At 53.8% G+C, this 25329-nt stretch overlaps 1 protein-coding gene across 4 annotated transcripts in view; it reads left to right on the top strand.

Annotated features, from left to right (window-relative positions):
- pfn4 (profilin family member 4) overlaps nucleotides 1-25329 on the top strand; it is a 56337-nt gene that overhangs the window by 15669 nt on the left and 15339 nt on the right. For 3 of the 4 annotated variants that reach the window (XM_072499115.1, XM_072499116.1, XM_072499118.1), the window contains exon 3: nucleotides 2495-2629. The exons of the other annotated variant lie outside the window; for it this stretch is intronic. In XM_072499115.1, coding sequence (XP_072355216.1) covers nucleotides 2495-2629 — 135 coding nt within the window. The remainder of the gene's footprint in view (nucleotides 1-2494; nucleotides 2630-25329) is intronic. 4 annotated transcript variants of the gene reach the window in all.

Here is a 25329-nt window from a genome sequence, read left to right as displayed (position 1 = left end):
TACCTTCTCAATTAGGGGATCCTTTTATTTATTATTTGGGGCATAGAATATCAGAGCAGGGAGGTTTTACTGGAGCTATATGAAACATTAGGCCACAACTTGAGTATTGTGTGCAGCTCTGGTCGCTTCATTACAGAAAGGATGTAATTGTATTAGAGTGGGCAAAGAGGAGATTTACGAGGATGTCAAAATTTGAAAATTGCAGCTATGAGGAAAGATTGGATAGGTTGGATTCTCCTTGGCATAGAGGAGGCTGAGGGGAGATTTGATTGAGATGTGCTGGTTGAAAGGACGCCCAATCAACACAAAAAATAACCTCCACCCCCCCTAAAGACAAGGGGAACCCCCCAAAAAAACATTGGTTGTTCCCAACCCCCCATCCATCAGCATCAGGCCTTTGCACCTCCCCACCAGCAACAGCATAGGGCCCCCCACCCTCATCACAAGCATCAGGGCTCTCATCCCCCCCCCCCAACCCCCGTCACCACCAATAGCATCAGGGCTCATCGCCCCAGCCCCAATAAATATGATGTGAACCTCATTCTCAATGGGGCACTCCAGCAGGTCCGCCCTTTACACTGCTCCATCACACAGGTTGGGGTGCCAGGGGGCATCGGTAAGGCACTGCTTGGCTCCCCCCACACCCCCTCACCACCACGAGGGCTGTGCTTACCTTTGTGCCCTGGGGGAATCCCCTCGACTATCCTGTTTTTCCAAACCTGTTGTAAACCCGTCAGCGAGGTTTGAATATTCAGTGAAGGGGAATTATGTGGCAGGGCGGGGAAGCTCGGTAATGAGATTAAAATATATGTAACTCTATTAAAATGAGGTTCTCGCCGCTGCTAGAAGAGATCAAGGCAAAGTGGGAGGAAGAGTTGGGAGAGGGTATGGAGGAGGGGTTCTGGTGTGAGGTGCTCCGGACGGTGAATGCCTCCACCTCATGTGCGAGGTTGGGGCTGATACAGCTGAAGGTGGTGGATAGAGCGCACCTTACAAAGGCGAGGATGAGCCGGCTCTTTGAGGGGGTAGACGATGTGTGTGAACTTTGCGGGGGGGGGGGGCCGCAAACCATGTTCATATGTTTTGGTCCTGTCCAAAGCTGGAGCATTACGCAAAGTAGGTTTTTAGGGTAAACTCTAAAGTGGTGCACGTGAAACTGGATCCGGGCCCTCGGGAGACCATATTCGGAGTGTCGGACCAGCCGGGGTTGGAAACGGGCTCGGAGGCAGATGTTGTAGCCTTCACCTCGGTGATCGCCCGAAGGCGGATCCTGTTAGACTGGAGATCAACCTCTCCAACCTGTGCCATGGCGTGGCGGGGGGAACCTGCTGGAATTCTTGACGCTGGAAAAGGTCAAATTTGAACTGAGGGGAAGGATGGAGGGCTTCTACAATTCATGGGTGTTATTCATTATGCACTTTCGAGAATTGGATCCCATCGAACATTAATCGGGGGGGGGGGGGGGGGGGGGGGGCTGGGGGGATGACTGTATGTGTTCATGGTGACTATGGGAGATTCCTGATTCCTTTTTGGCATTTGTTTATGTTAACATGCGGGCTAATGTCTGGGGTTTGGTGGGAGGATGGGATCGTTGTTATTGAGATGGGGATTGACATTACATTTGTTACTGATTATTGTTGGATGTAACTTTGGGAGAAAATATTAAAAAGGAGAATAAAAATTGTTTTTTTTAAAAATGAGGTTCTCGACATTTGTAGGCAAGAACCTCATTATGTCACCGACACAGGACATGGAAAATCAGGAAATTAGATCTCGCCAATGAAAATCTCGATTCTTGCTGTCACTGTTCTCGCTGACGACGGGCGCGAGTGCAAAATTGCCTCCAATGTCACATTCAGGATTGTAGTGAGAGTAAAGGAGGTCTGATGTGTAACTGAGGTTGGAAGGGATGAATGGATCAAGGGTAGGATTTTAGTTCATGTTGATGGCGGTTTTGAAGGCATCTTCCTTTGGAGAGAAAACTGTCAGTGACACTGAACAAAAAGACACATACCAGGTTATCCGCAGCAACTATGCACTGATTGGCCACACCATCAGGATGCAACAACCACATTTGCAGACTTTGGCACATTTCACTGGCAATGACTGTGTGGCAATGACTGTGGGGAACAGTCTTCATTGGAATGTTGTTTTCTGTTCCCAACATTTATGCATTCTAATGAACTCACTTTGGAAAATTGGGTGGAGAAAGCCCTCATTTGTGTCATTTTAAAAAAATGATTTCTCATCAAATGAGTGTATTCCGCATGTATACAGGAAAATCTACTCTGCTGTGGGCATATTGGTCAAAGATGAACAACAAGTCACTTTTTATAATATAGTTTCAAGGTATGAATGAAATATTCCATAATCACAGGTTGTGTTGAACTATGCTTAACCATCCCTGTATCAAAGTAAAGCATGTTCATTAACAGTAGATTTCAGTAAAATGAAACATCTTTTCCAATAACTTGAAACACTTTGTTTTTATTAGTTGGATCCAGGACAAGTTCAAGCTTTCCTGAATGCTTTCAACCAGCCAAACAACTTCCGAGATGATGGCCTTTACTTTAAGAATATAACCTACTCATGTGTCAGAGCAGATAGTAATTCGGTATACGGTAAACATGTAAGCTGAAATATATTATTATTGATATTAAAATAGGCTCATTAAATTTTCCTTCAATAGATGTTCAGATTTACGATTGTACTTACTGTAGGTCCTTTTGTACATTGTTCTATGAATAGGTTGTGCTCAAAGACCAATCTGAATGAGAAATGCTTAAAATAACTACAAAATGTGTGATTGAACTGTTAATATCTATCAACTTTAAAATGAAAAGATGAGTAGACTTCCAACGGCAGCACATGCAGTGCCCCCACCCCCCAGGGTGTTTTAGGTCATTTTTGCCCAGTTTGGGGGGATATTTGATTTGTTTTATGGGATAAGGTCCCCACATAATAGTAATGCCCAACAAGTAAATTAAATAATCTTTATTATTGTCACAAATAGGCTGACATTAACACTGCAATGAAGTTACTGTGAAAATCCCATAGTCGTCCCCCTCTGGTGCCTGTCTTGGTACACTGAGGGAGAATTCAGAAAGTCCAAATTACCTAACAGCACATCTTTATTACAAGGGAGCAGTCAGGCAAAGAATCGTCATTGATCTCAGAAGCCTTGAGCCTCGTTGGTGGAGAAAATGGCGGAGGCTCCTGCTGTGACTTTGGCCTCTCCATGGACGGCTGAGATGCTGGCAAGCTTCTTGACAGACAAATTCAAGAAGCAGCAGGAGGTCGCTGAGGACCTTGATAAGGCAATGGAAGGGGCTTGAGCCCCCCATCCGTGCGGCCTTGAAGAAGACGGATCAGAGGATAAAGGAGCACAAAAGGTGGAGGTGGCACTCTTGGACCAGAGTGACCGGATTGACTCCCTGGAGGCAGAGATAGCATTGCTGGTTGAAAGGCACAAAGAGTTGAAGGCCAAGGTAAACGATCTGGAAAACCGCTCCAGACGGCAAAATTTAATAATCTTGGGCTGCCGTAGGGTCTGGAGGGCCCAAATTCTATGGATTATCTGTCCAAGATGTTTAGCAAGATGGTGGGAAGAGGGGATTGCCAATCTACTGAGTTAGACCAGGGCCATCGGTCCCTGAGGCAGATCCCAGATCTGGGGAACCATTACAGGCGATCATTGTCAGGTTTCACAGGTACCAAGATAAAGAATGAGGAAAGACCATTGAGACTATAGATGGGAGGACCACACCGTCAGAATATACCAGGACGTGGGATCAGAACTGGCGAGAAAACAAGTGACAAAGCTGTGTTGTACAAGAGTAATGTGTGATTTGTGGTGGTGTTCCCGGCTCATCTTTGAGTGACTTTTAATGAGAGACACTTTCTTTGAGCCAGGGGATGCAAATGAGTTTGCTATAAACATGTACTGGGAGCGAACTGAATAATTGTTAACTATTAGGTGCACTTGTATCTGTATTTATTTTTTAAAATTTTTTTTTAAAATAATTTTTTCCAATTAAGGGGCAATTTAGCGTGACCAATTCACCTACCCTGCACATCTTTTGGGTTGTGGGAGTGAAATCCATGCAAACACGGGGAGAATGTGAAAACTCCAAAAGGACAGTAACCCAGAGCCGGGATCGAACGTGGGACGTCAGCGCCGTGAGGCAGCAGTGCTATCCACTGCGCCACCGTGCTGCCCTTTGTATCTGTATTTATTGTGGGGTTTCTGTATTGTGGGTGAAGGAATGTGGTTATGGGGATTTGCTGGGGGGGGGGGTTTCTAGGCACGTTTGAGTCGAGTCATGCAGCACACAAAAGACCCTTTAGTCCATTGCGTCTGCGTCAGTTAAAATCAACCACCTAACTATTCTAATCCCATTTTCCAGCATTTGGCCCATAGCATTGTATGCCTTGCGATCGCAAGTTAATTCTAAATGCATCTTTTTTGACAAATATTTTTGATTAAAGTTTGCATTTTTACACTGTACAAGAAATGGGTGAGATGGTTACAATTTACACGCTGTTCCTTTTCAGCAACCCCTCCCCCCCACACTCCTTTTTCTGCTGTCTCCGAGTCCTAACCTAGGCCCTTACTTTCACCGTAGATGGTTTGCTCTGGAGTTTGTTTCACTCTTATAGCTTTGTGAGGGGCCCTCTGGAATGTGTCGGTCTCTCCCTGGTGCTTCCCTTTGGCATTCCACCCCCCACCCCACCCCCCCTCTCCCATTCATGTCTGGTTTCTGTGGCCCTGGTGGTTCTCATGCGTCCCCACCCTCATCTCCCCCCATTCAATCATTGTTGGCTTCAAACCGGTCTTGGAACATGCTGATGAATGACCCCCACGTTTTGTGGAAGCCTTCTTCCGACCCTCGGATGGCGTATTTGATCTTCCCCAGATGGAGAAATTCCGATAGGTCTGCCAGCCAGTCTGCAGCAGTGGGTGGTGCTGCTGATCAGCAGCCGAGCACAATTCTCTGCAGGGCGATTAGGGAAGCAAATGCAAGGGAGTTCGGCCCTCTTCCCCATATGAAGTTCTGGCTGGTCCGATACCCCAAAGACTACACGCCATCGGGCACAGCTCCACTTTCACTATCACAACCTTGGACATCGCCTCGAAGAAGGCTGTCCAAACCCCGACAAGTCTGGGGCAGGCCCAGAACATGTGGGCATGGTTGGCCGGGCCTCCCTGGCACCCTTCACATTTGGCCTCCATCTCCGGGAAGAACCTGCACATTCGGGTTCTCTGTGCACCACTTTAAGCTGCATGAGGCTTAGTCTTGTGCAGGAGGAAGTGGAGTTGGCCCTGTTCAGTGCTTCGCTCCAGAATCCCCACCCTACTTCCATTCCTAATTCTTCCTCCCTTTTTCCCCTAGTTCCGTCGTGGAGAGCGTGTCCTTTCTAAAAGTCTTCCGTATATGTCTCCGCAGTTCCCTTTTCCAGACTGTTCAGTAGCTCCTCCAACATTGGTAGGTCTCACATCCCCCCCCTATCCTCCTTTCTACCCTCCCCGCCAACCCTGTAATACCCACACACTCCCCTGACAGGTGCTCCCTCCCCCCTGGCGCTGCCCCGCGGCCTGCTTCTCTTTCATACATCCTGCCGCTAGCTTTCCCCGCTAGTGTGATGGCCCCTTCCCAGGACTGATCTTGCCCCCTCCTTATGCCCGATCAATTACCACCCTCTTTGTCTCCTCTTCCCCCTTTCCTGCACTCCGACTGCCCTCGCCCCTTCCTTCCTGTGAGCTAGTGTTCCTGCTCAAAGCGAGTCTGTACCGTCCCACGCAACTTTTTCTTTTCTCTCTTGCATCTTCCCCATCGCTGCTTTGTTTACCTTTTGTCCAGGCCATTCGCAGCACAAACCCGTCCGCTTCTACCGGAGTGCCGAAATAGTGTTCTTTATTTTGGAACGTCACCCAGAGCCAGGCTGGGAACAAATTTTACGCCGTTCTTGTACAGGGCCGACTTCGCATGGTTAAACCCGGCCCTGTGCTTTGCCAGGTCTGCTCCAATGTTTTGGTACACCCGCATTTTGTGTCATTCCCAACTGCTCGCTTTGGTCTACCAAGCCCGACGCAGGATCCTCTTCCGATCCTGGTACCTTTGTAACTTGGCAATTATCACCCTTGGCTGTTCCCCGGCCTTGGGCTTCGATCGGGGAGACCTGTGGGCCCTGTTGATCTCCAGTGGCTTGGGAAAGCTGTCTCTTTCAACCAGATTGCCCAGCATCTAGGCCACGTAGTCCGACAGGTCTCTGCCCTCAATCTCCTCTGGCAGGATCGCTATTCAAATATTCTACTGCTGAGACCGGTTCTCCTGGTCCTCGACCTTCCCCTTCAGGCTTCCTTTTTATCTCTGCTTCCAGAGCAACTGTTTCTTTTTTTAAAAAATATTTTTATTCAAATTGTTTACATATTTTCAACAAACCCCTCCCCCCCCCTTACATAAATAAGAAAAAACAAAGAGCACATAAATAAACATCTTATAGCTATGTCACGTATTCCCCCAATATACAAGCACCCCATTAAACAATAATAAACACAGTAGTAAACACAAAGTAACCCCCCCCCCCCGTGTTGCTGCTGACCACCTCCTATTGCTCCGCTAGAAAGTCTAGGAACGGTTGCCACCGCCTGAAGAACCCTTGCACAGATCCTCTTAAGGCAAATTTTACCCTCTCCAATTTAATGAACCCTGCCATGTCGCTGATCCAGGCTTCCAAGCTTGGGGGCCTCGCATCCTTCCACTGTAGCAGAATCCTCCGCCGGGCCACGAGGGACGCAAAGGCCAGAATACCGGCCTCTTTTGCCTCCTGCACTCCCGGCTCGTCCGATACCCCGAATAGTGCGAGCATCCAACTCAGCTTAACCCGGGTGTTTATCACCTTAGACACCGTCCTCGCAACGCCCCTCCAGAACCCATCCAGCGCTGGGCACGCCCAGAACATGTGGGCATGATTTGCTGGGCTCCCCGAACACCTCACACGCCTGTCCTCCACTCCAAAAAAACGACTCAGCCTTGCCCCTGTCATGTGCGCCCTGTGCAGAACCTTAAATTGTATCAGGCTAAGCCTGGCGCAAGAGGAGGAAGAATTTACCCTACCCAGGGCGTGCACCCACGTACCCTCGTCTATCTCCTCCCGCAGCTCCTCCTCCCATTTACCTTTCAGCTCCTCCACCGAGGTCTCCTCCTCCTGGTAGATCGCCGAGATCCTGCCCTCTCCAACCCACACCCCCGAGAGCACCCTATCCTGGATCCTACGTGCCGGCAGCAGCGGAAATTCCCTCACCTGCCATCTTACAAACTCCCTTACCTGCATGTACCTGAAGGCATTTCCAGGGGGAGCCCAAATTTTTCTTCCAATGCCCCAAGGCTCGCAAACGTTCCATCTATAAACAGGTCCCCCATCCTTCTAATACCTGCCCTGTGCCAGCTCAGGAACCCCCCATCCATTCTCCCCGGGACAAACCGATGGTTCTCTCGGATCGGGGACCACACCAAAGCCTCTGCCTCCCCCCTGTGCCATCTCCACTGCCCCCAAATTTTGAGGGTCGCCGCCACCACTGGACTCGTGATATACCTTGTCGGCGGGAACGGCAGCGATGCCGTCACCAATGCTCTCAGGCTCATGCCCACTCAGGACGCCATCTCCAGCCTCTTCCACGCCGCCCCCTCCCCCTCCATTACCCACTTGCGTATCATCGCCACATTTGGCAGCCCAGTAGTACCCACACAGATTGGGCAACGCTAGCCCTCCTCTGTCCTTGCTCCATTTCAGAAACACCCTTCTCACCCTCGGGGTCTTTTTTGTCCATACAAACCCTATGATGCTCCTGCTGAACCGCTTAAAAAAGGCCTTAGGGATCAGGATGGGGAGGCACTGGAATATAAAAAGGAACCTCGGGAGCACTGTCATCTTCACCGACTGTACCCTACCCGCCAGGGAGAGTGGCAGCATATCCCACCTTTTAAACTCCTCCATCTGCTCCACCAGCCTTGTCAAGTTGAGCTTGTGTAGGGCCCCCCAGCACCTGCCCACCTGGATCCCTACGTATCGAAAACTCCTTTCCGCCCTCTTCAGTGGAAGCTCGTTTAATCCCCCTTCCCTGGTCCCCTGGGTGTATCACTAATAGCTCACTCTTCCCCATGTTGAGCTTATACCCGGAAAAGTCTCCAAACTCCCTGAGGATCCGCATCACCTCCGGCATCCCCCCCACCGGGTCCGCCACATACAGTAACAGGTTGTTTGCATACAGTGATACGCGGTGTTTCCCACCCCCCCCTGCACCAGCCCCCTCCAGTTCCTGGACTCCCTCAAAGCGATCGCCAAAGGTTCAATCGCCAATGCAAATAGCAGGGGGGATAGGGGGCACCCCTGCCTCGTCCCCCGGTACAGCCGAAAGTATTCCGACCTCCTCCGATTTGTGGCCACACTCGCCACCGGGGCTTTGTAAATAACCTAACCCACACTGTAAAGGGTCCTTGTCCCGCTTCAAGATCAGCGCCCTGGACATCGTTGCGGGTAGGGCCCCCCTCCCTCGCCTAATTGAAAGTCCTCACTAGTAGTGAGCCCAACAGGTCCAGACACTTCCTGTAAAATTCCACCGGGAACCCATCTGGCCCCGGTGCCTTCCCTGCCTGCATACTCCCCAGCCCCTTAGTCAGCTCCTCCAGCCCTACCGGTGCCCCAAGCCCCGCCACCTGCCCCTCCTCTACCCTCGGGAACCTCAGCCGGTCCAGAAAACGACGCATCCCCCCCTCCTCCATCGGGGGCTCAGACCTATACAGCCCCTCATAGAAGTCTCTAAATACCCCATTTATTCCCACCGCACTCCGCACCGTGTTCCTCCCTTTATCCCAAACTCCCCCAATCTCCCTCGCCGCCTCCCGCTTCCACAGCTGGTATGCCAGCATCCGGCTAGCCTTCTCCCCGTATTCATACACCGCCCCTTGCGCCTTCCTCCACTGCACCTCCGCCTCCTTGGTGGCCAACAGGTCGAACTCGGCCCGGAGGCTTCGTCGCTCCTTGAGTAGCTCCTCCTCGGGGACCTCTGCATACCTCCTTTCTACCCTTAAAATCTCCCCCTCTCCCTCTCTCTCATCTCCTTCCCCTCCTTGTGGGCCCTAGTGGAGATTAGCTCTCACCTAATCAGCGCCTCCCAGACCACCCTACCTGCACCTCCCCATTATCGTTCACCTCTAGGTATCTTTCAATGCACCGCCGGATCCGCCCGCTCACCACCTCATCCGCCAGAAAACCCACCTCCAGGTGCCACAGCGGGCGCTGGACCCTCTCCTCCCCTAGCTCGAGCTCCACCCAGTGCGGGGCATGGTCTGAGATGGCTATGGCCGAATATTCCGTGTCCTCTACCCTCGGGATCAGTGCCCTGCTCAAAACGAAGAAGCCAATCCAGGAGTAGGCTTTATGGACGTGGGAAAAGAAAGAATTCCCTGGCCCCCGGCCTAACAAACCTCCATGGGTCCACCCCTCCCATCTGGTCCATAAACCCCCTCAACACCTTGGCCGCCGCCGGCCTCTTACCCGTCCTGGATCTATAGCGGTCCAATGCTGGATCCGATACCGTATTAAAGTGTACCCCCCCCCCCCCCCCCCCCCCCATTATCAAGGCCGGAATCCGGCCCAACATGCGCCGCATAAATCCGGCATCGTCCCAATTCGGGGCATACACATTCACCAAGACCACCCCCTGCAGCTTACTGATCAGGCTGCCCCCCCCCCCCCCCCCCCACTGCCGATTAGCCATCTCCCTTTCTAGGCCAGCCGCGTGCCAGCGCTTCCCACACTCTCCGTTCCCCACAGCGGCAGACCCCCGCCCCGACTCTCTCTTCAGGCTCCAGCTCCCCTTTGGCCAATGCAGCAGCAACCCAGTCCCCCCCAGCTAGGTCCCCCCCTAGCTGCGTTGCCCCCCATAGCACTCCCGTAAGTCAGCTGACCCCGGCCACTCCCGCCACTCCATCGACCCCCCCCCAGTGTGAGAATCCCCCCCCCCCCCCCCCCCCCCCCCCCCCCGTCCATCAACGGGCACTCCTCTCCAGCACCACTCCTCCCCCTGACTCCGCCCCCTTCCCTAGCGCAGGAAAAAAAAACGTGCTTTCCACCAAGCCGGCCCCGCCCCCTCAGGCGCAACTCCCTTTCCCAGCTCCCCCACCTCGGGCCTCCCCTCTCCCCTCTTCTCCCCTCCCCCCCCCAAATGGGGCCCCCTCTTCCAACCACCGACGCCCACACTCTCACCAAACCCCCACTACGAACCATTTCACCCTACCCCACCCAGCACCCAAAAACACCAGCACCAAACAGAACAGAACATCCCCCCAAAACACAACAATCACATCAATCCCCTCTCGACATCCCCTCGCAACCGACCCTCAATCCGAGTCCAATTTTTCAGCCTGGATAAAGGTCCACGCCTCCTCCGGCGTCTCGAAGTAGTGGCGGTCCTTGAAAGTGACCCACAGTAGCGCCGGCTGCAATATTCCAAATTTCACCCCTTTCCGTGTGTCAAACCAGCCATCCATCCATCAGCCTGCCAGCTATTAGATTACAATGGCAATGCCATTGATGCCAGCGGCTCATGTGACGCACAGGTCATGCAAAGCCATCCATCCCTTTGAAATCGTGGGCTCCTCGAAAGCCTCCCTGCCTGGCGCGCAGGCATGCAAGCTGTTGAACCTCGTTCAGAGAGTTCACTCTCTCACTCCTGATGACACATCTGCCTTTCAGGACACCGACTTCAGGGCGCAACTCGACGCCATTATCGACCAGCACCACGACGTCTTCGAGGGCATGGGCATGCTCCCGTACACCTACAAGATCTTATTGACACAGAATGCCACGTCTGTGGTGCACGCAGCTCGCAGGGTCCCAGCACCCCTTAAGGACTGCCTCAAGCAGCAGCTGCAGGACCTCCAGAACCAAGGAGTGATTTCCAAATTCATGGAATCAACCGACTGGGTCAGTTCCAAGGTATGTGTAAAAGAGCATTATCCAATTCCCAAGAATGAAGAGTTTACATGTGAGATGGCTTGCACAAAGCTCTTCACCAAACTCGACGCCTCAAAAGGATTCTGGCAAATCTAGCTCGACAAATCCAGCAGGAAACTTTGCACATTTAATACCCCCTTTGGCAGATATTGGTACAACAGGATGCTGTTTGGGATCATATCTGCATCAGACGTGTTCCATAGGATTATGGAACAAATGATGGAAGGCATTGAAGGTGTTTACGTCGATGTCGACGACATAATCATTTGGTCCACCACCCCGCAGGAGCATGTTAGTCGCCTCCAGCGCGTATTCAAACGTATACGTGAGCATGGCCTCCGCCTCAACAGGGCAAAATGCTCTTTTGGTCAGACAGAACTTAAGTTCCTCGGGGACCACATCTCCCAATTGGGTGTGCAGCCGGATGCGGACAAGGTAGCTGCTATCACAGCTATGAAAACACCAGAGGACAAGAAGGCGGTCCTCCGATTTCTGGGCATGGTCAATTTTTTAGGGAAGTTCCTCTCTAACCTCGCCTCTCATACCACGGCTCTCAGGAACCTGGTCAGGAAGACGACATACTTCCAATGGCTCCCTGCCCACGAACGCGAATGGAGAGAACTCAAAACAAAACTGACCACGGCCCCGGTCTTAGCTTTCTTTGATCCAGCAAAGGAGACCAAAATCCCGACTGATGCCAGCCAATCCGGCATTGGGGCAGTGCTCCTTCAACGTAATGAGGCCTCATCATGGGCCCCCGTTGCATATGCGTCACGCGCCATGACCCCCACGGAGCAGCGCTACACGCAGATAGAAAAGGAGTGCCTGGGCCTTCTGACCGGTATGGTTAAGTTTCACGATTATGTCTGTGGACTTCCTCAATTCACCGTTGAGACCGACCATCGCCCACTGGTCAATATAATACAGAAAGACTTGAACGACATGACGCCTCGCCTCCAGCGTATTCTTCTCAAGCTCCAGCGATATGACCCAGGCAAAGACCTCATCATTGTGGCATTCGGGGCCTCCAATCTACCTGCCACGGATGAATGCCTCGTCCAAATTCGCCGGGAGACGGCGGCTGACCCTTTGCTACAGCGTGTCATGCGCCACCTAACAGACGGGTGGCTCAAGGGCTAATGCCCTCAGTTCTATAATGTCAGAGATGATCTGGCAGTAGTAGACAGGGTTTTTCTAAAACTGGACCGCATTGTTATCCCGTCTGTGTATAGCATGCGCCAGCTCGTCCTGGAACAACTACACGAGGGCCACCTTGGCGTGGAAAGGTGCCGCCGACGGGCCCGAGAGGCAGTGTACTGGCCCGGCATTAATGAGGACATAGCCAACACAGTGGCTCAACTGCCCCACTTGTCAGCGCTCCCAGCCGGCCCAACCACGTGAGACCCTGCAGCCCCATGAGTTGGTCAAGTCACTATGGAGCAAGGTGGGCATCGACCTGTTCCACGCCCCGGGTAGAGACTATGTCCTGATCGTGGACTACTTTTCGAATTACCCGGAGGTGATACGGTGCACAACATCACCTCGTCTGCAGTCATTCATGCTTGTAAAGAAACCTTTCCTCGACACGGCATCCCGCTCACGGCTATGTCGGACAATGGCCCCTGCTTCGCCAGCCAGGAATGGTCCAACTTTGCCAGGCAGTACAATTTTGCCCGTGGCATCCAGTCCCCTGTACCCCCAATCCAACGGCAAAGCAGAGTAGATATAGGGAGTAGATATAGTCAAACGGCTCCTCTGCGAGGCTGCCGATGCTGGGTCCGATTTCTACCTCGCCTTGCTGGCCTATCACTCCGCCCCACTGTCCACTGGCCTGTCGCCAGCCCAGTTGCTCATGGGTCGTACCCTGAGGACGACGGTGCCGTCCATTCATGTCCCAGACCTCGACCACGTTCCGATCCTTCGCCGGATGCAGCTGTCTCGTGCACAGCACAAGGCGGCTCATGACTCCCATGCAGTTGATCTCCCTGCTCTGGCTCCAGATGACAACGTCCGCATCCATCTTCCGGAAGGTGGCTGGTCTGCAACCACTATTGTCCTTCGGCAGGTGGCCCCCCACTCGTTCCTGGTTCGTCTACCGGATGGCTACATTCTGCGCCGCAATCGACGGTCCCTTCGTCTCGTTCCACGCTCGCTACGTGATCCTCCACTGTCGCCTCGTTAGGGGGGAGATAATCTCCTACAACGTGCATGAGGATAAATCTGGGAGGGTGGAGCGGCAGAGGCTGATGGATTCCATTCCCGAGGTGGACTGTGATGCACGATCAATTGCACAAAGACTAAAGATGGGTACAACTGTGGCTTTATTACAGTCAGATGCATGGCCTCCTGCTGCAGCTGGCGAAATGGCAGGGCACTAGAGGTCATGCATATTTATACAGTTCTCCGTGGACGGAGCCAGCTGGCAGGAGCTACCGGCGAACCTGTAGTGCAGGTCCGACCTTACATCTCCTATGACAGTGGTTCACCACATTCACCCCCTGTTAAAAATGAGTCTGGCGGGGGTGACATGAAACTATATACAATTAGTGCAATTATATACAGTGGTAGGGAAAGAAAGGTCCATGTTGACGGTCCGGAGTCCGTCAAAGGTTCAGCCGGTCCGGTGCTTTGGTGCTTCATTGGGAGCGGCGTAACGGTGGCGGCGAAGTCTGTGGTGGAGGTGGCACCGATGGCTGTGGTGGCGCTGCTGATGCTGGCCAGTCATCGGGGAACTCCGGGAGCGTGCAGATGTCCTCTTCGTCCTCTTGTGCGGAAAAGGGGATGGAGGGGTGGTCTGATGAGGTCAATATTGGCTGGGAGGTGGGGGGGGGGGGGGGCGCATTGGTGGGGGGTTGTGTTGGGGTGGAACCTGACAGTGCCAGGTCCCTGAGTGAGACAGTATTTTGGCGGCCGTCGGGGAACTCAGCGTAGACATATTGAGGGTTGGTGTGGAGCAGGTGAACCCTGTCCACCAAGAGGTCCGCCTTGTGGAGTTCGACGTGCCTACAGAGACGGACCGGTCCTGGAGCAGCGAGCCAAGTCGGGAGCGACACCCCGGATGTAGACTTCCTGGGGAAGGTAAAAACACGTTCATGGGGTGTGTTATTAGTGGCGGTGCACAATAGTGACCGGATGGAGTGTAGAGCGTCAGGGAGGACCTCCTGCCAGCGAGAGGCTGGGAGGTTCCTGGACCGTAGGGCCAGCTGGACGGCCCTCCAAACCGTCCCATTCTCCCGTTCTACTTGCCCGTTTCCCCGGGGGTTGTAGCTGGTCGTCCTGCTAGAGGCTATACCCCTGCTGAGCAGGAACTGACACAGCTCATCGCTCATGAATGAGGATCCCCTGTCACTGTGGATGTAGGCGGGGAAACCGAACAGAGCGAAGATGGTGCTGAGGGCCTTGATGACGGTGGCAGACGTCATATCGGGGCATGGGATGGCGAAGGAGAATCTGGAGTACTCATCGACCACACTGAGAATGTACGTGTTATGGTCGGTGGAGGGGAGGGGCCCTTTGAAATCCACGCTGAGGCATTCAAAGGGGCAGGAAGCCGTCACCAGGCGCGCACGGTCTGGCCGGTAGAAGTGCGGCTTGCACTCCGCACAGACCTGGCAGTCCCTGGTGACTGTCCTTACTTCCTCGACGGAGTAGGGCAGATTGCGAGCTTTGACCAGATGGTACAATCGAGTGACCCCCCGGGTGACAAAGGCTGTCGTGTAGGGCCCGGAGTTGGTCCACTTGTGCGCTGGCACATGTACCTCGGGAGAGGGCGTCTGGGGGCTCGTTGAGTTTACCGGGGCGATACAAGATCTCGTAATTATAGGTGGAGACCTTGATTCTCCACCGCAAGATTTTGTCACTTTTGACCTTGCCCAGCTGTGTTATTGAACATGAAGGCTACCGACCGTTGGTCCGTAACGAGAGTGAATCTCTTACCGGCCAGGTAATGCCTCCAATGCCGCACAGCTTCAACGATAGCTTGGGCCTCCTTTCCGACGGACGAGTGTCGAATTTCCGAGGCATGAAGGGTGCGGGAAAAGAATGCCACGGGTCTGCCTGCCTGGTTTAGAGTGGCGGCAAGGGCGACGTCTGAAGCGTCGCTTTATACTTGGAAAGGCAGTGACTCGTCCACTGCGTGCATCCCGGCCTTGGCGATGTCTGTTCTGATGCCGGCAAAAGCGTGTTGTGCCTCAGCCGCGAAGGCGAATTGGATGGACTGAATGAGTGGGCGGGCCTTGTCCGCATAGTTTTCGACCCACTGAGCGTAGTAGGAAAAGAACCCCACGCAGCGTTTGAGGGCCTTGGGGCAGTGGGGGAGGGGAAGTTCCATGAGGGGCCGCATGCGGTCGGGGTCGGGCCCGAGAAGTCCGTTTTGGACTATATAGCCGAGAATGGCTAACCGGATCGTGCTGAACACACACTTCTCTTTGTTGTAGGTCAGGTTGAGAAGAGTGGCAGTGCAGAGGAATTTATTGAGGTTGGCATCGTGGTCCTGCTGTTCATGGCCGCAGATGGTGACATTATCTGAGTACGGAAAGGTGGCCCGCAAACCGTACTGGTCGACCATTCGGTCCATCTCTCTTTGGAAGACCGAGACCCCATTTGTGACACCGAAAGGGACCCTAAGGAAGTGGTAGAGGCGACCGTCCGCCTCGAAGGCAGTGTATGGCCGGTCCGACTTCCGGATGGGGAGCTGGTGGTAGGCGGATTTCAGGTCAATTGTTGAGAAGACCCGCTACTGCACAATCTGATTGACCATATCAGATATGTGTGGGAGGGGGTAAGCGTTGAGCTGCGTGTACCGATTGATGGTCTGGCTGTAGTCCACGATCATCCTGTGTTTCTCCCCAGTTTTAACCACTATCACATGGGCTCTCCAGGGGCTGTTGCTGGTCTCGATAATACCCTCCTTAAGCAGCCGCTGGACGTCGGACCTGATGAAGGTCTTGTCCTGGGTGCTGTACCGTCTGCTCCGAGTGGCAACAGGCTTGCAATCCGCAATTAGATTGGCAAAAAGGGAGGGGGGATCAACCTTGAGGGTCGCGAAGTCGCAAACGGTAAGGGGGGGGTAAGGTCCCGCTGAATTTGAGGGTGAGGCTCTGGAGGTTGCACTGGAAGTCCAAGCCCAACAGGAGTGCAGCGCAGAGATTAGGAAGGACATAGAGGCGGAAGTTACTAAATTCTACGCCCTGGACCATGAGGGTGACTGTACAAAAGCCTCGGATCGGGACGGAGTGGGATCCGGAGGCTAGGGAGATCCTTTGATTGGCAGGGTGGACCACGAGGGAGCAGCGCCTTATCGTATCTGGGTGAACAAAGCTTTCGGTGCTCCCAGAGTCCAGCAGGCACGAGGTCGCGTGGCCGTTGATTTTAACCGTCGTCGACGCGGTGGCCAGGTTGTGCGGGTGAGATTGGTCCAGCTTCATCGAAGCGAGCTGCGGGTAGCCATCGGATGCTTTGGGTGGCGAGGATGTGTGGTTCCGATGTCGCGATGTCCGGAGACCCTGTGGGAGACAAGTTGGCGGCTCCCATGGTGCGCACATTGCGGGGTCAGGACAAGATGGCGGCACCCATGGGGCGCACGTGGCCGAAGGGGGACAAGATGGTGGCGCCCATTGGTCACACATGGACCCTGGAGGAGAAGATGGTGGCTCCCATTGTGCGTCTGGCGAGGGGAGGGGGCGATAGCGGGCGCGATCGAAGCGACTGCGTGGGCCTGGCACACAGCCGCGAAGTGGCCCTTTTTACTGCAGGCTTTACAAACTGCAGTGCGGGCTGGGCAGTGTTGGCGGGGGTGCTTCTGCTGACCGCAGAAGTAGCAGCGGGGACCCCCGGGGTGCGCGGATCGGCGTGCGGCACAGGTGTATTGGGAAGGCAGAGCCCCGGCTGAGGAGGTCGGCGGCGGGGTCCAGGAGGGGTAGGAAGAAGTAGAAGTGTGGGCAGCGCAGCGGGAGGGTTACGATTGTATGTTACAAGATGTGACCGTCATGGAGAGCGCCAAGCTTTTCGTCTCTGCCAGTTCGAGCATGGCCCCTTCCAGTAATCGTTCTCGGATGCGGTCCGGCGCAATCCCCATCACAAAGGCATCGCGCATGAGGAGATTTGCGTGTTCGGCGGCCGTGACGGCCTGACAGTCACAGTCCCGGATGAGTGGAATTAGGGCCCGCCAGAAGTCTTCGATGGACTCACCAGGTAGTTGCGAGTGGGTGGCGAGTACATGCTTGGCGAAGAGCGTGTTCGCCTTCTGCACGTCGTATTCCTTTAGGAGTTCCATTGCTTTTGTGTAATTCGTGGCGTCTTGGATCAATGGGAACACGTTGGAGCTCAGTCTGGAGTACGGGACGTTTATCTTCTGAGCCTCCGTTGGCGCGGGGTCCGCCGCGTTGATGTAGGCCTCAAAACATGCTAGCCAGTGAGCAAAGTCTTTCCTGGCGTCGGGCGAGTGCAGATCCAGCTGCAGGCGATCGGGCTTAATTCGGATATCCATTCTGTGGAAAATCTGACTGTAATAAATTGATGCACGATCAATTGCACAAAGACTAAAGTTGGGTACAGTCAGATGCGTGGCCTCCTGCTGCAGCTAGCGAAATGGCAGGGCACTGGATGTCATGCATATTTATACAGTTCTCCGTGGGCGGAGCCAGCCAGCAGGAGCTACCAGCTACCAGCAAACCTGTAATGCAGGTCCTACCTTACATCTCCTATTACAGTGGTTCACCACAGACTGCCAATACTTGATTGCCCCGACACCGGAGTTGTTGGCAACAGGATAAAACTGCACACGGAGTTTGAGCTGCTTGCAACGGGTAAGGAGATGAACCAGTTGCGATGCTCAAGGGGGGACCTTTTATGAAAAAGGGGAGAAGGCCAGTCATATTCTAGCGCACTAGCTGAGTTGGCAGGCTGCCTCCCGGGAGACAGTGCAGTTTAGGATTTGGGCAGCAGGCTGATTTCTGCCCCAGTGAAGGTTGATGAGGCATTTGAGGCCTTTTATCGAGATCTATATAAATCAAAGCCACCAGAGGAGACATTGTCAATGATGCAGTTTTTGGACGGGTTGTCCTTCCCGGTGATGGAACAGGAGACAAGGGAGGAGTTCAAGGCGTTGATAGGACCGGAGGAGGTCACGAAGTATATTGGTTTGATGCAGTCAGGTATAGTACCGGGTCCGGGTGGTTTCCTGTCAAATTCTATAAACAATTATCGGGTCTGTAGATCCTACTTGTGCTGGATATGTTTCGCAATTCTTTGTCCTGGGGGTGCCAGCCACATTGGCGCAGGCATCGATTTCCCTGATCCTGAAGAAGGATACGGATCTTATGGGGTGTGGTCATACCGACCCATTTCGTTGTTGAATGCTGACACTGAGTTGTTGGCGAAGATGTTGGCAATGCGTTTGGAGCCCTGCCTTCCATGGGTGATTTCGGAGGAGCAGACTGGTTTTGTTAAGGGCTGGCTGTTGTCAGCCAACATACGGAGATTGCTAAACGTCATTCTGTCGCCATTTTCAGTGCCTATGCCAGAGGTGATTATTTCAATGGAAACTGAAAAGGCATTTGTCAGGGTTGAGTGGGGGTACATATTTGAAATGCTTGGAAGGTTTGACTTTGGACAAAAATTCATATCATAGATTTGGATTTTGTACCGAGCCCCCAAGTACAAATGTCCTGAGTTCTTCTTACTTTCAATTGAACAGGGGTGCAAGGCAGGGCTGTCCACTGTCCCCATTTTGTTTACTTTGGCGATTGAGCCTCTGGTCATTGTGTTGAAGTCACCACTAGATGAAAATAGGGCCTGGGGGGGTGGGATTTGCAGGTGAAGATTTGCGGATGATTTGTTTTTGCATATTATGGACCAGCTCTCCAATGTATAGGACATAATGAAGCTACTTAGGAGTTTTGGCTCCTTCTCTGGGTATAAGCTGGACAAGGGAAAAAGTGAATACTTTCCGGTGAATCCCCCAGGGAGGGGAGCTGATCTGGGGAAGTTGCCGTTTTTGCATGGCCAGGACTAGACTTTGTTGCCTGGGAATCCGGGTGGCCCACAATTGGGCCCCGCTCCACACACTTAACTTTGTTAGTCTGGTGACTGGGGTGCGACATCCTCCCTCTGACCTTTGCAGGCAGGGTGCAGACTGTGAAAATGAGCATTTTCCAGAGGTTTTTGTTTCAGTGTCTCCCAGTCTTTCTTCCCAAAGCTTTCTTTTGTATGGTCAATTAAATGATATCCTCCTTTGTTTGGGCATGCAAGACCCAACGGATTCATAGGATGTTTCTGTAAAGAGAGAGGCAGTTGGGGGGTTTAGCACTAACTAATTTGTTATTTTACTATTGGGCTGCAAATATTGAAAAGTTGCGGGGGTGGCCTCAGGATCCAGATTCTACATGGAGGTTCAAGTCTGAGGGTCCTGGTTACGGTGCATACACGTTTTCCCCTGTAAAATTCACTTTGAGCCTGGTAGTGATGGTAGTGATCCACTTTGAGGATTTATTTGGAGGCAGTTTAAGCAACATTTTAAGCTGGCCCCTATTTGCAGGAATTCTCCCTCCGTGTACCCGAACAGGTGCCGGGATGTGGTGACGAGGGGCTTTTCATGGTATCTTCATTGCAGTGTTTTTTGTTTTTAAAAAAATATATTTCTTAAAGTTTTTTAACACAATTTTTCTCCCTTACAAACAATACCCCCCCCCCCCCCCCCCCCGTAACAAACAAAAAACGAGAAATCGCGCAGAGCAAGATATATACATGGCAAAATGATATATTTACACAGCTTTGTACACTGGCCCTCACCCGTACGTGCCAGTTTCCCCAACCCTTCATGTTATCTCTTGCTCATCCACCCTCCCAGGCAGTCCCCCCCCCCCCCCCCCCCAGGACGTCCCCTCCACCCCCCCCCCCCCCCCCCCCCCCCCCCCCAAGGTTGCTGCTGCTGCTGACCGACCTTCCTCTAACGCTCTGCGAGATAGTCTAGGAACGGTTGCCACCGCCTGTAGAACCCCTGCGCAGACCCTCTCAAGGCGAACTTAATCCTCTCCAACTTTATGAACCCAGCCATATCATTTATCCAGGCCTCCAGGCTGGGGGGCTTCGCCTCCTTCCACGTTAGCAAGGTCCTTCGCTGGGCTACTAGGGACACAAAGGCCAGAATGCCGGCCTCTTTCCCCTCCTGCACTCCCGGTTCGTCCACTACTCCAAATATTGCTAGCCCCCAGCTTGGCTTGACCCGGACTTTCACCACCTGAGATATTGCTCCCGCCACTCCCCTCTACCCCAAAGAACCTACTCAACCTCGCCCCCGTCAAGTGCGCTCTGTGGCCCACCTTAAATTGTATCAGGCTGAGCCTGGCACATGAGGAGGAGGAATTAACCCTACCTAGGGCATCAGCCCACAGACCTTCCTCGATCTCCTCCCCCAGCTCCTCCTCCCATTTACCCTTCAACTCTTCTACCAGCGCTTCCCCCTCTTCTTTCAACTCCTGGTGTATTTCCAACACCTTGCCCTCCCCGACCCATACACCCGAGATCACCCTATCTTGAACTTCTTGTTCCAGGAGCAACGGGAATTCCCTCACCTGTCGCCTCACAAAAGCCCTCGCATGCATATATCTAAAGGCATTTCCCGGGGGTAACTCGAACTTCTCCTCCAGTGCCCCTACGCTCGCAAACGTCCCGTCGATGAACAGGTCCCCCATTCTTCCAATCCCCGCCCGATGCCATCTCTGGAACCCCTCGTCCATCTTCCCCGGGACAAACCGGTGGTTACCCCTGATCGGGGACCACACTGATGCTCCCATTGCACCCCGGTGCCGTCTCCACTGGCCACAGATCCTTAGCGTTGCCGCCACCACCGGGCTCGTGGTATACTTTGTCAGCGAGAGCGGCAGCGGTGCCGTCACCAACGCCCCCAGGCTCGTTCCTTTACAGGACGCCATCACCATCCTCTTCCATGCCGCCCCCTCTCCCTCCATAACCCACTTGCGGATCATCGGCACATTTGCTGCCCAGTAGTAGCTCCCCAGGTTTGGTAGCGCCAACCCTCCTCGGTCCCTACTGCGTTCCAGGAACCCTCTCTTTACTCTCGGGGTCTTATTCGCCCACACAAACCCCATAATACTCCTGCCTACTCTCTTAAAAAAAGCCTTCGTAATCACGATGGGAAGGCACTGAAACACAAACAGAAACCTCGGAAGGACCACCATTTTGACCGACTGTACTCTACCCGCCAGCAAGAGCGGTAACATGTCCCATCTTTTGAAATCCTCCTCCATTTGCTCCACCAACCTCGTCAGATTCAGTTTATGTAGGGTCCCCAAACTCCTGGCTATCTAGATCCCCAGATACCGAAAGCTCCCCTCCGCCCTCCTCAGCGGTAGGTCCCCTATCCCTCTTTCTTGGCCCCCGCCTGTAATACAAAGAGCTCACTCTTCCCTACATTGAGCTTATAGCCCGAAAACTCCCCAAACTCCCTTAGAGTCTGCATGACCTCCACCATCCCCTCCATTGGATTCGCCACGTACAGCAACAGGTCATCCGCATATAGCGACACCCGATGCTCTTCTCCCCCTCGGACCACCCCCCTCCATTTATTAGACTCCCTCAATGACATGGCCAATGGTTCGATCGCCAATGCGAACGACAGGGGGGACAGGGGGCACCCCTGCCTCGTCCCTCGGTACAGTCGAAAGTACTCCGACCTCCGCCGGTTCGTCACTACACTCGCCACCGGGGCTCTGTAAAGGAGCTTAACCCAATTGATAAACCCTACCCCGAACCCAAACCTACGCAGCACCTCCCAGAAGGACTCCCACTCTACTCGGTCAAAGGCCTTCTCCGCGTCCATAGCTGCCACTATCTCCGCCTCTCCCTCCTCCGATGGCATCATTATCACGTTTAAGAGCCGCCGCACATTGGTGTTTAGTTGCCTGCCCTTTACAAATCCCGTCTGGTCCTCGTGGATTACCCCCGGGACACAGTCCTCGATCCTCGTGGCCAGCACTTTTGCCAGCAACTTTGCATCCACATTGAGGAGCGAGATCGGCCTGTACGATCCACATTGCAGTGGGTCCTTGTCCCGCTTTAGGATTAAAGAAATTGTCGCTTCCGACATTGTCGGGGGCAGGGTCCACTCCTCTCTTGCCTCATTAAAGGTCCTCACCAGTAGCGGGGCCAACAGGTCTGCGTACTTCCTGTAGAACTCCACCGGGAATCCGTCCGGTCCCGGGGCCTTCCCCGCCTGCATGCTCCCCAAACCCTTGCTCAGCTCCTCCCACCCAATTGGTGCCCCCAAACCAGCCACCTCTTGCTCCTCCACCCTCGGGAATCTCAGCTGATCTAAGAATCGTCTCATCCCCTCTTCCCCCGCTGGGGGCTGGGATCTGTACAGCTCTTCATAAAAGGCCTTGAATACCTCATTTATTTTCGTCGCACTCCGAACCGTGGCTCCCCTTCCATCTTTGACTCCCCCTATTTCCCTCGCTGCCATCCTCTTATGGAGCTGGTGTGCCAGCATCTGATTAGCCTTTTCCCCATACTCGTAGGTCGCCCCCTGCGCTTTCCTCCACTGTGCCTCCGCCTTCCCTGTGGTCAACAGGTCAAACTCCATCTGGAGCCGTCGTCTTTCCCCAAGTAATCTTTCCTCCGGGGCCTCTGCGTATCTCCTGTCCACTCTCAAAATCTCCCCCACTAACCTCTCCCTTTCCATACCCTCTGTCTTCTCCCTATGAGCCCTAATGGAAATTAGCTTCAACGCCTCCCATACCACCCGCACCTCCCCGTTGTCATTGGCCTCCAAGTACCTTTCGATACACCCCCTCACCTTCCCACACACCACCTCGTCCGCCAGCAGTCCCACATCCAGCCGCCACAACGGGCGTTGGTCCCTCTCCTCTCCAAGCCCCAGTTCCACCCAGTGCGGGGCATAGTCCGAAACGGCTATAGCCGAATACTCCGTCCCCTCCACTCTCGGGATGAGCGCCCTACCCAGAACAAAGAAATCTATCCGGGAGTAGGCTTTGTGTACATGGGAGAAGAAAGAAAATTCCCTGGCCTGCGGCCTTGCAAACCGCCATGGGTCCACTCCCCCCATCTGATCCATAAACCCCCTAAGTACCTTGGCCGCCGCCGGCCTCTTTCCAGTCCTTGATTTGGAGCGGTCCAGTGCTGGATCCAACACTGTATTGAAGTCCCCTCCCATTATTAGGCCTCCTATCTCCAGGTCCGGAATGCGCCCCAACATGCGCTTCATGAATCCTGTATCATCCCAGTTCGGGGCGTATACGTTTACCAACACCACCCACGTCCCTTGCAGCCTACCGCTCACCATTACATCTCGCCCTCCATTGTCCGCTACAATAGTCTTGGCCTCAAATGACACCCGCTTTCCCACCAATATTGCCACCCCTCTATTCTTCGCGTCCAGTCCCGAAAGGAATACCTGTCCTACCCATCCCTTTCTTAACCTGACCTGGTCCGCCACCTTCAGATGTGTCTCTTGGAGCATGGCCACGTCCGCCTTCAGTCCCTTTCAGTGCGCGAACACTCGAGCCCTCTTCACCGGACCATTCAGGCCCCTCACATTCCACGTTATCAGCCAGATTGGAGGGGCTCTCACCTCGCCCCGCCGACTAGCCATCTCCTTTTCTGGGCCAGTCCCGTGTCCATGCCTCCCTCACCCTCCAGTCCCCCAGAGGGGGGACCCCCGTCCCGACCACCTCTTCTGTGTCCCATTCCCTTTCGGCCAGTGCAGCAGCAGCCCTTTCCCCCCCCTTCCCCCTCTCCCCTCACCCCCGCTAGACCCCTGTCTAGCTTTTTTGCCCCCCCCATGTCACTCCCGTAAGTCAGCTGACGCCTGCTGACCCCGGCTTCCCCCGCCGTCCCATTGACCTCCCCGCGTGGGAGTCTCCCAATCCATATGCATTCCTTCATTCCCCTTCCCGCCTTTCTTCCCGCGCGTGGGAAAAAACCCCGTGCTTTCCAAAGCCCGCTCCGCCCCCTCTGGCGCAGCTCCTGTCGCGGCCTTGTCTCTCTTCCCCAGCCCATGTAACATTTCCTGCGCGCAATTGACCCCCTATATACAACAACCATCACACATCAAACCCCAAAACATCCCCCCCACCCTCACAAACCCTCAGTTAGAGTCCAACTTTTCGGCTTGTACAAAGGTCCACGCCTCCTCAGGCGTTTAAAAGTAATAGTGTTGGCCCTTGTATGTGACCCACAGTCGCGCTGGCTGCAGCATTCCGAATTTCACTTCTTTCCGGTACAACGCCGCTTTGGCCCGGTTGAAACCCGCTCTCCGCTTTGCAACCTCCATGCGCCAGTCCGGGTATATTCGAATCTCTGCATTGTCCCACTTACTGCTCCGCTCCTTCTTGGCCCATCTCAGGACCCACTCTCTGTCCGTGAACCGGTGGAACCTCACCACCATCGCCCTTGGCGGCTCATTTGCCTGGGGCTTCTTCGCCAGCACCCGATGTGCCCCGTCCAACTCCAGCAGCCTCGAAGGGGCCTTCGTGCCCATCATCGTCTCGAGCATCGTGCTCGCGTATGCCCCGGCATCAGCCCCCTCCACTCCCTCAGGGAGACCCAGGATTCGCAGATTCTTTCTCCTCGACCTGTTCTCCAGGTCTTCGAGTCTTTCCGCCCACCTCTTGTGTAGCGCCTCGTTCTGCTCCACTCTCACCGTCAGGCCCACGAGCTCATCCTCGTTCTGACTGACTCTTTTCTGTACCTCCTGGATCTTAGCTTCGTGGGCCTTCTGCGTGATCCCAAGTCCTTCAATTGCCGAAAGCATAGGCGCCAACATCTCTTTGCGCATCTCCTCGCGCTGCTCCTCGAAGCAGCGCTTGATGAACTCCTGCAGCTCCCCTTTATCCCTGGCCGCTGCCATTTTGTTTTCTTTCCCTCGCTTCTCCCGTTGCTCCAGTGCCGCTCCTTTGGCCGTTACACTTTTGGTCCGTTTCATAGAAGTTGGCAGTGTTTGCTTCACCAGTCTGCCCCAAAAAGTCTATGGAAACTCCTGAAAAAGGTCTGAGAGTCGGTTCCAGACTGGAGCTGCCGAATGCGTGACCTACTCCTCCATGGCCGCCACCAGAAGCCTCGTCCCCACCTCTTCAATGGCCTTGGTAGATCCTTTCACAGTTGTTCCCTCTGCTGCTAGAATTCACCTTTGATTAAGTCAGATTGCAGCTTTAAGCTTGCCCTTCCCCCGCCTGCATGCTGGAAGAGGCCTCTGTCTATTGCTGCAGATCAAACCAAATCCTTCACTGTTTCTGCCGGGTCTCGCAGCCAAAAGACACAACATTCCTGGGG

The sequence above is a fragment of the Scyliorhinus torazame genome, chromosome 4 (genome assembly GCF_047496885.1).
Source record: "Scyliorhinus torazame isolate Kashiwa2021f chromosome 4, sScyTor2.1, whole genome shotgun sequence".
Classification (NCBI taxonomy): Eukaryota; Metazoa; Chordata; class Chondrichthyes; order Carcharhiniformes; family Scyliorhinidae; genus Scyliorhinus; species Scyliorhinus torazame.
Note: the sequence above shows the minus strand (reverse complement) of the source record. Positions and strands in the feature narration are given on the sequence as shown.